The sequence below is a fragment of the Conger conger genome, chromosome 6 (genome assembly GCF_963514075.1).
Source record: "Conger conger chromosome 6, fConCon1.1, whole genome shotgun sequence".
Classification (NCBI taxonomy): domain Eukaryota; kingdom Metazoa; phylum Chordata; class Actinopteri; order Anguilliformes; family Congridae; genus Conger; species Conger conger.
This window is the reverse complement of record NC_083765.1, coordinates 10,335,153-10,345,152: the sequence shown is the minus strand read 5'-3', so window position 1 is coordinate 10,345,152 and position 10,000 is coordinate 10,335,153. Positions and strand designations below refer to the sequence as shown.

The 10,000-nt window shown below is 48.1% G+C and overlaps 1 protein-coding gene across 4 annotated transcripts in view; it reads left to right on the top strand.

Annotated features, from left to right (window-relative positions):
- Positions 1-10,000, top strand: part of phkb (phosphorylase kinase, beta) — a 69,607-nt gene that overhangs the window by 51,429 nt on the left and 8,178 nt on the right. For all 4 annotated transcript variants that reach the window (XM_061245167.1, XM_061245166.1, XM_061245168.1 and 1 more), the window contains 8 exons: positions 4,364-4,447; positions 5,339-5,443; positions 5,853-5,935; positions 6,835-6,925; positions 7,509-7,570; positions 8,031-8,193; positions 8,438-8,519; positions 9,532-9,589. In XM_061245167.1, coding sequence (XP_061101151.1) covers positions 4,364-4,447; positions 5,339-5,443; positions 5,853-5,935; positions 6,835-6,925; positions 7,509-7,570; positions 8,031-8,193; positions 8,438-8,519; positions 9,532-9,589 — 728 coding nt within the window. The remainder of the gene's footprint in view (positions 1-4,363; positions 4,448-5,338; positions 5,444-5,852; positions 5,936-6,834; positions 6,926-7,508; positions 7,571-8,030; positions 8,194-8,437; positions 8,520-9,531; positions 9,590-10,000) is intronic.

Below are 10,000 nucleotides of genomic sequence, written 5' to 3'. Positions count from 1 at the left end.
GTCGTAGTCGGTGAGCAAGGCAGGTAATCCAGTAACAGGCAACAAACCAGTCCCTCAGTCAACCAGTCATTCAATAAATCACCTAGTCTTGAAGTCGGTCAGTCAGGTAATCGGTCAACCAACCAGTTCTTCAATCTGTCCTTAGTCATTCAGTGAATCCGTCAGTCAAGTCATGTAATCCTTGCAGCTAGTATGGATCTGTCAGTTAATGAATATATCTTTAAACACTCTATCGGTCCTTCAGCCAGTACATCGATGTCAGTCAAGAAACCAGTCAGTTAATCCTCCGACCGAGCTTGGTCCTTTAGTCAGAAATATGGGGCTGCTGATCAGTTGAAGACGTGCCTCTGCTCTCACAGTGCGGTGACCGTGCGCAGTAGGCGAGCCTGTTTTCAAACTCCTGGTGTAAAAACACAGATTTGGCATGCCTGCCCCATTCATCAGTACACAGTAAGCCTTAAACTGCGTTCCAATTCAGCGAGAAAGCGTGTGGCAGAAGCCAGGCGGCGGTGTAAAGACGCTGCTCTGACAAATAGAAATTAATGTATGTAAATGCGAGAGGATAATAAATAGCATAATCCCGTTTCTTTGGCTCCTAAAGCAGGACGCGCACGCCCACTGTTCTCCCCGGATTACATCCCTTTATTGGCCGTGTTGAAAGTATGACGCGGAAGCTGGAGAGAGACGGGGAGGGTGGGCTAATCCTGAAAGCCCCTTCAACTGGAGCGTGACAGAGTTTCACGGCAAGCACCTGTGGGTACTGTAGCTCCAGTGGTGCCCGGGGAGGGGAGGGGGGGGGGTGGCTAAGACTCGGTGAGGGACGGCCGTTTACAGGGTGGGGTTAAATTATTTAATTTAACGTCTTATGTAACTCCATAGCTTGTGACTGGGAGCAGTGATCTGTTGCAGTGGGACGAACAGCACAGCCATTTAATCATTAGTTTGAGTGGCAGTTTGAGTCCCTGTTGTCGTACATTTTGTTTTGGGTCAGCCCCAGATGTGATTTGCACGGGGGAATGTAACTGAAGTCTGTGGTGAGAGGATCTGCTTTTGCACGCAGCAGCATGTGATGGGATTTATATGGTTGTGGGTGGTTCACAGTAGTAATCTGGGCAATAAAGCAGCCATTAAAAAAAGTACAGTTCTAAAAGGGCCTTAATGCATATTCAAAGTGTTTATACTTGTTCAGGGCTCTATTGTTCTCCCATTTTAGGAGCATTTGCTCCTGAACATTGATGTGTGCTCACAAATACTGCGTCACGCTTTGCTCAACAAACAGGGTTTTTCTAAAGCCATGGCATTCAGGTGTGGGCCCTAGCTCCTCTCTTCTCATTGGTATTCTGTGTGTGATGGCTCCGCCCAGTACCTTTCCTGGAACATTCCTCAGCTCTTCAGGCTTTGCTATGCAATTTAATGTTGAATTAAAATTTTTTCCCTGGCTTTAAAAAAAAAAAAATTATTCGAATGATTTAACTTTTATGATTGTTGGGCTGTTTAATGAGTTTTATCTCACACTTTTAAAATTCTCTGGCACCCGAACAGAAGTGGACTGAGGGTGACAGGGCGCCACCTAGTGACTGTGCAGGCACAGTGCCGCTCCGAGCTGGCGTTAGCTCCTGCGCCTGATCGCCATTCAGAAGAGAAGCGCCTATCGATCGGTGGCTTTGTTGCTGTTTGATTAGGGCCGGTGACCGCCGTTAATGTCTGTGTCTGAGTAAAGCAGCGGAGGGACAGGGCTGGGTGAAGGCAGTCAGCTGTAATTGGCCCTGTTTGTGTCGCCGCTCTCCTGCTGTGCAGACGCGGTACAGTAACCATGAATGACTGCAGCCGGTGCCCCTAAACCCACCCCCTCACCGTTTGAATCAAATCAGCGCTGCTCTGCTGCCTGCACCCCTTGTCCTTCCCACAATGCTTTGCGGATCCTTATCGATCTGTCCTTCCTGGCAGTGCGGTTGTGTTCCGTGTGCTGTCATTCAGCGGAGGTGGGAGGTGGGGGGGGGGGGCGGGGGATGACAGGTATGCCCCCCTCCCCACGGGGTACTGTTGAAATATTGCAGCGCTGCGCTGGCAAGGTGGCGGTGTCACCCCGAGAATGCAGTTCTGCTCAGCCAATCCAAACGCTCCCCCTAAAACGGGCCTTTAGCAAGTCAGCGTGTGACCTGTGTGCATGTGTAACACCCGGCTAATCCCTAAGAATCGTTTCCAAATAACTAATTGTGTTCAGTTCGAAAACAAACACAAATGGAGCATTTAGCGTCATTTATTGTGTGTGTGAGTGTGGCAATGTGCATACAGTCAATGATAAGATAAACTACCATTGCATTCAAACAGTCCTTATCTCAGTCCTAAATTATGTTTATGTAGGAATAGCAGTTTAATAGTGTTGCAGCACATTACCTATGCATTGGAACACATTTGCGATAATGTTAAGTTTCTTTATCTCCTAATAACTTGAATAAAAAACAGCTGTTGTTCAGACTGACTCTCAATAGCCGTTGACGGGTGACAGTGTTATATTTTAAACGCGTTTGTGCTGTATTCTGTGTCTGCGGTTATCTGCGTGTCTCCACGTTTCTGAGGCTCATTCCATCAAGGCAGCAGACAAGCATCAGACGAAAGTCACCAAACGGACGATTTATCTTTCTACATCTGGAGAAAAATTCAATCCTTCTACCATGCTCATTTCAAATCTTTAAGGCACTGTACTTTGATAGCTATCTTTAATATTTTTAAAGGGCAGGCGGTGGCAGAGTAATTTTGCAGTCATTTTCATGACAATAACGCAGAATACTTCAACCGTGGCCTCCCCTGGTATTCTGGCTCTGAATTGGCAGCACATGAATGAGGAAATGAATGTAAACAGAACATGTGGCTGTCCAGACCCAGGAGTGAGGACCACTGGGGTGCCATGTTGGTATAGTACTGGGTACTAGTGTGTTATGTTGGTATAGTACTGGGTACTAGTGTGTTATGTTGATATTGTACTGGGTACTAGTGTGTTATGTTGATATTGTACTGGGTACTAGTGTGTTATGTTGATATTGTACTGGGTACTAGTGTGTTATGTTAATATTGTGCTGGGTACTAGTGTGTGATGTTGATATTGTACTGGGTACTAGTGTGTTATGTTGATATTGTACTGGGCACTAGTGTGTTATGTTGATATTGTACTGGGTACTAGTGTGTTATGTTAATATTGTGCTGGGTACTAGTGTGTGATGTTGATATTGTACTGGGTACTAGTGTGTTATGTTAATATTGTGCTGGGTACTAGTGTGTGATGTTGATATTGTACTGGGTACTAGTGTGTTATGTTGATATTGTACTGGGTACTAGTGTGTTATGTTGATATTGTACTGGGTACTAGTGTGTTATGTTGATATTGTACTGGGTACTAGTGTGTTATGTTGATATTGTACTGGGTACTAGTGTGTTATGTTGATATTGTACTGGGTACCAGTGTGTTATGTTGATATTGTACTGGGTACCAGTGTGTTATGTTGATATTGTACTGGGTACTAGTGTGTTATGTTGGTGTTGTACTGGGTACTGATGGGAAAGTGAGCCTTCATCAGCACTTGCTGAGCAGAGATGGGGAAAGCTGGCATGTGTAGCCCTGACTGGCATGTGTAGCCCATGAGCCAGTAAAAAGAGACACTGCCCACACAGTGAGCCGCTGCTAACACTTGATGACTTTGCCCATTTTGAGCCATTGGAGGCCCTCGCTACATCTAATAGGCAGCCAGCAGAAAGATGGCCATGACCAAAACCACCAGCTCCCAAAGTGGGGGGTGCATTCGCCCCCTAGGGAGGGGCACAGTGCGACAACAGGAGGGTTGGGGTGAGGGTTTAATGAAAAGGGTGTGTGCGTGCGAGTGTGTATGTGTAATGTCCTGTCTGCAAAGGTTTGAGACCCTCACTGAACCCCGCCCCTGTGTGGGCGGTTTGAGAACCTCACTGAACCCCGCCCCTGTGTGGGCGGTTTGAGAACCTCACTGAACCCCGCCCCTGTGTGGGCGGTTTGAGAACCTCACTGAACCCCGCCCCTGTGTGGGCGGTTTGGTAACCTCACTAAACCCCGCCCCCTTGTGGGCGGTTTGAGAACCTCACTGAACCCCGCCCCTGTGTGGGCGGTTTGAGAACCTCACTGAACCCCGCCCCCGTGTGGGCGGTTTGAGAACCTCACTGAACCCCGCCCCCGTGTGGGCGGTTTGGTAACCTCACTGAACCCCGCCCCCGTGTGGGCGGTTTGGGAACCTCACTGAACCCCGCCCCTGTGTGGGCGGTTTGAGAACCTCACTGAACCCCGCCCCCGTTTGGCCGGTTTGAGAACCTCACTGAACCCCGGTTCTGTCTCCTCCAGGCGTACCGCTTCCTGGCCGTGAACGGAAAGCTGGGTCTCAGCGGACGGCCCCAGAGGCCGGTGGGCTGCATCGGGACCTGCAAGGTGAGCGGAGGAGGCGGGGTGGGAGCGCGCTCAGAGGTGACAAAAACACCGCTTCATTTCTCTTTTTTTTTCAGCTGCGCAAACAAATAGATGAAGTAGCCAAGGTGCGGAAAATGAGATGCCGGCTTTAGCCCGAGGGCAGCTGTTAATAACGTTTCCGTCTGCGGGAAAAAGCTTCCAAAGAAACAATTTACAGTATGGATAAAATTATGTTTGAGCAATGAGGAAAACGGAAAAGATAGAAATAGGATTTTCCACTTAACTGCCCAGTGTCCTCACAAAGTGTGTTTTTGTGTGTGCATGCAGTTGCCCCACACACACACGCACACACACTCTCTCACACACACACACACAGATCCAGCATGTATCTGTAACACAAGGAGTCCAGACTTTCACGTGGCCCTGTGCATTACTATTAATCATGTTGACCATTTGTCTTCAGTCCAAGTCGTCACAGAACAATATCAGTCATACTCAATACTGTTCTCAAGTGCGTAAGAGAAGCAATACAAATACCTATAAAATCAAGTCCACTTGCAAAGAGAAACTAGTTCAGAGATGAGACCAGCCTGCATATGGAAATGTGATGATTGAGCTGGATGTGTGAGTGCAGAATATAAATATTACAGCCTCATCTGCACATGTATGTACAGCACTGTACGTGTTTTTTACCTTGGGGAATTTCTCACTGAACGCTGTGCTTCATGCGTTTGGATGCACACGTGCTGCACTGCTCGTGTGTGTGTTTGTGCGTGCCTTCCTAATCAGGATCAGTAGGTTTTCTCATTTCCTCTCTCCGGGAATCCTTCCGGAACCCCCCGTTGCTCCGAGCCATTCATCCGGCCTCGTGGGCTCAGGAAAATGTGTCATTTCTTGTTCTCTTCCCCAAAGATTTACCGGATCCTGGGGAAGACGGTAGTTTGCTACCCCATCGTCTTTGACTTGAGCGACTTCTACTTGTCCCAGGACGTCATGCTACTGATCGACGACATCAAGGTGAGCCTGGAAACTCGCTCATACATATTTCACATCCGTCAACAGCAAAAGGCCTGCGTTTGCTGAGAGAATTTAAAATGGGTATTTTTTCATAGAAGGTCTAGCTATTAGGTTAAAAAAAAAAAAAAAAAAAGGGAATAAAAGTTAAGTTTGAGGAAGGGCTCGGGGAGCGGTTTAAATGCGTGGCGTTTTCAGGGCAGGCAGCCAATGACATCAGCCCAATCAGGAGCGCTAATGGAAGTGCCGAGGAATGATAAATTGTCTCTTGCATTGTTCCTGACTCCCGCGTATAAGAGCCCTAATTGATGCGAGTGACATGCTGAATCACCGAGCAGGAACGGCTCGCCCTCCTCTCGGTGTTGAGGTTCATGTTCTCAGGTTGTTGTTTTGCGGTTTTGTGTGCTTGTAGAACGCCCTGCAGTTTGTCAAGCAGTGCTGGAAAATGCCTGGTCGCCCGCTCTTCCTGGCCCTCATTAGAGAAGACAACATAAAGTAAGGTTTCCTCTACATTACATTACATTACTGGTATTTGGCAGACACTCTTATCCAGAGTGACGTACAGTTGATTAGATTAAGCAGGGGACAATCCTCTCCTGGAGCAATGCAGGGTTAAGGACCTTGCTCTAGGGCCCAACGGCTGTGCGGATCTTATTGTGGCTACACCGGGATTAGAACCACCGACCTTGCGGGTTCCAGTCATGTACCTTAACCACTACGCTACAGGCTCTACACATGACCCGTTTTGTTCGACCCTTTTCCTCAAATCCCAGGCCTCCAGCACCGTGCTCCTTTAACTGGGAGTCAGGTGTGAAGCCAATCTGGCCAATCAGAAGCCATAATTGTTCAGTTATTTACCCGGGGGGAAAAGAAAACCTGGGCTGGATTTGGATTCCTGGGCCAGACTGGAGGATCCCTGCTGTTTGAGATTGGAGGATCCCTGCTGTTTGAGATTGGAGGATCCCTGCTGTTTGAGATTGGAGGATCCCTACTGTTTGAGATTGGAGGATCCCTGCTGTTTGAGATTGGAGGATCCCTGCTGTTTGAGATTGGAGGATCCCTGCTGTTTGAGATTGGAGGATCCCTACTGTTTGAGATTGGAGGATCCCTGCTGTTTGAGATTGGAGGATCCCTGCTGTTTGAGATTGGAGGATCCCTACTGTTTGAGATTGGAGGATCCCTGCTGTTTGAGATTGGAGGATCCCTGCTGTTTGAGGCCAACGTACAACTCCAGATTAGTTTTTCTCAACAAACATTTGATGCACTGATTTCCGTTTGGTGTTTGCTTATCGTCACTGATTTTGTGACATTGCCTGGCCAAGACTTGTTATTGAGTGTTAGAATGATCTCAGGGCTATGGATGAGTCAGTGACCTCACTGGTGATCTCCCTCAGGGGGAGTCGATTCAACCCTGTCCTGGATATGCTGGCGTCTTTCAAGAAGGGGAACGTAGGAGGAGTTAAAGTTCACGTGGACAGATTGCAGGTACGTCTCCTTTATCGTGCTGTGTTTCTGCGGAAAAATATATATATTGCGTTTCCACCATAATAACTAGCAATTACATACATCTCACATAATAACTATTGACCGCTGTGTGTCAGATTGTCATATAGCCTTCACAATTTGGAAACCCAGAGGAAAAAAAGCGATATTCTCCTTTCTCGGTGGAGAAAAGCCCATCTCGTTATCGGCGCTTATTCGTTCGCCTTCGCGGACCATTTCCCCGGCTTTTGTGTTCTTTTCAGGGCCAAACAAAGCTTGGCAAATGGCGCCTCTTATGAAAATTGCGGGCGGGGAAAGAAGCGGCGTTCTCGCGGGTGTCCTCGCTTGTTCCGCTGATGCGTGGTGTCACGTCGCCGCGAGACGCGCGATCGATGCGATCCCGCGCCCCGGCAGAGACGAACACCTCTGGCTCCGCTCCTAGACGATCGTGTTTATATGGCTGGCGTGTCTCCGCACACCCCCGCCAGTGTCTGCTCGGTGCCTAGAGCGTGAAAGGTGTTTGGATAGGGGAGCCGTGTCTCTGGCAGAATCACTGATGCCACTTCAATGTAAACCTTCCCTCCAGACGCTGATTTCCGGAGCGGTGGTGGAGCAGTTGGACTTCCTCCGCATAAACGAAGGCGACGAGTGAGAGATGACGCCTGTTTTTCCTCTCTTTTTTTCCGTTCACTCCTTTCAGACGGTTGTCAGTGAATCTGTGTGTGCTCGCGTTTGTCCTCACTTGCAGAGAACAGCAGTGTAGCGTTATTCTAAATCCAGGTTCTGTTATATAGGTACGTAACCTCAATTGCCTCAGTAAATAGCCCACTGTGTGAATGCATTCTATCTAGAAAAAGAATGGGTCTGTATGTCTGCTGTGGCTTGTCTGATAAAAGCCTAAAATGTCATGTAACAAAGGGAGGGTTGAGGGCAGACTGTGGGCTGTACAAAGATGCTAAACCTGAATCTGTAAAGAGTCTACTGTGCTCAGAACAGGATTGGCCTAACCGAGAAGTGAAACAGAGCTCATATACTGTCTGTAAACTGGTACCTACTGAAGGAGCCTGGTACGCTGGTTAGTGTGAGTCTTCGGTTCTGTTTTTCCCAGAATTCCCGAGTTCAGGAGCTTCGAGGAGCTGGAGCTCCCGAAACACTCTAAGGTGAAGAGGCAGACGAGCACGCCCAACGCCTCGGACCTGGAGCAGCAGCCAGAGATCGACGTGGACGAGTGGACCAAGAGGTCCACCCACGAGATCATGCAGAAGTTCAACGTGAGACCCCCCCTCCCCCAATACCATACTGCTGTGTCCTCCATGTTCATGTGCCTACATCCCCAGTGAGGCCAAAACACCTCACATACAGTAGACCTGAGGCCCCACGTCAGAGTTTGTCCTCTTCTCCATTCAGGCCCAGAACAGCGGTCCCCCGGAGTGTGACAGTTTGGGGCGCACAGACGGACAGTTGGCTTGTTTGTTGTCCCTAATGGCCTCTTATCTCCCTCCTTGTGTCCCTCAGGACTGTGACTGTCTGGCCAGCCAGGCTCAGCTTGTCAGCATCCTTCTGAAGAAAGAGGGCCCTGATTTCCTCGCCAGAGACGGTGAACGCCACAAAAAATAATAATGTTCATTTGTGCTGTAATGGGAAAACAAATATGTACCATGATAAAGCCGTTGTACTTCAATTTGCTTTCTAAAAATAAATCCAGAACAGTCCTCTGGTTTACATTAAACTATCATTTTGATAATGAGGGGGGAATATGCACTAATCCACAAATCAAATCAAATGGGCCCGACTAGCTGGCTTAATAAATCCCTGGTACATACAGCTAAGCATGACAAAGGGTCTCTGCCCTGGCAGCACAAGTGGCTCATTTTAATAACGCAGGAAGAGACGTTTTTGGGATGGATGTGGGGGTAATTCCAGAATTGTCAAGTCCTAAACCAGTGGCAAACACTGACCCTAGAACCGCCTGTTCCTGGAGAGCCGTCCATTTTTCTCCCTGATGCTGGCAGATGAATGGAAATGAAATTACTCCGTATGCAACCACTGGAAACAAAATGGCCGGAACTTAATCCACTTAGTGCCCTCCGGCTAAGCGATTGTCTGGAAATAGTCTTACCGGGTGTTGATAATGAGAAGGAGGGCCATTGACAGGAAGGGATTTCCCATCTGCTTTGACAGTGCAGTTTCCTCCGCCGATAAATAGAGTGTGCATCTCACACCGAGGCCTCCAGCATTAAAACAAACAGGTCTTTTTCCAAATGGCTACCTTGTCACCAGCTGTGAATCTGTTTCGATTGTTGACATTTCAGACGCTGAGTGCAGGCACGGCGGATAATTGGCTCTGGCGGCGAAGTCTCGCAATGCTTCTTTGCGTAAACAAACCTCAGAAAAGAGAAAAAGTGATTTAATGTGGGAACCGGAGGCTGAATTTTCAGCATTTGTTTATGCTTTAACTCTATGAGCCAGTGTTGCGGAGATGTTTATGTATGATGCGGATCTCCAAAGCCAGTTTGATTTGTTTTTCTGTGTATATTTATTTTTTTTACGGATGCTGGGATTTGCGGTGCTTTTTCTTACAATTAGTTTTTGGCCTTTTGTCTTGACAGAAAACCTCATGGAGGAGCTGGAGAGGATCTACAGAAGAGCGGGGAGCCGGAAGCTCTGGTCAGAACACATATTGCATAATGCTTGATCTTGACTGGGTGATGCATTTTCCAACAGCATGTATAATTCTTTACAAGACAACTAGTCCGTGGGTTCATTTTGAGGGTGGTCAGAAAAGTTGGCAGGCCTTGCCCAGATGGGTGCCCAGAAACATGCCTTCCCATAAAACACTGTTGATTATAATCTCCCCCGACTCGCTGTTTTCCAGCAATGTCCTGGCTTTGATGACTGATACCGCTTTCAGACAGACGTGGTTCTGGCTCTGGTTCCGTTTTGGGAGTCTCAGAACCTTGGTGCTTTCTGGCGAAACAGCCCACGCCCATACCAGTTTAAGCAGAACCAAGTTCCACCGGCCTCCATCATCATCCTCAATGCACAAGGCAGGCGGAATATGACACGGCCACTGATGAT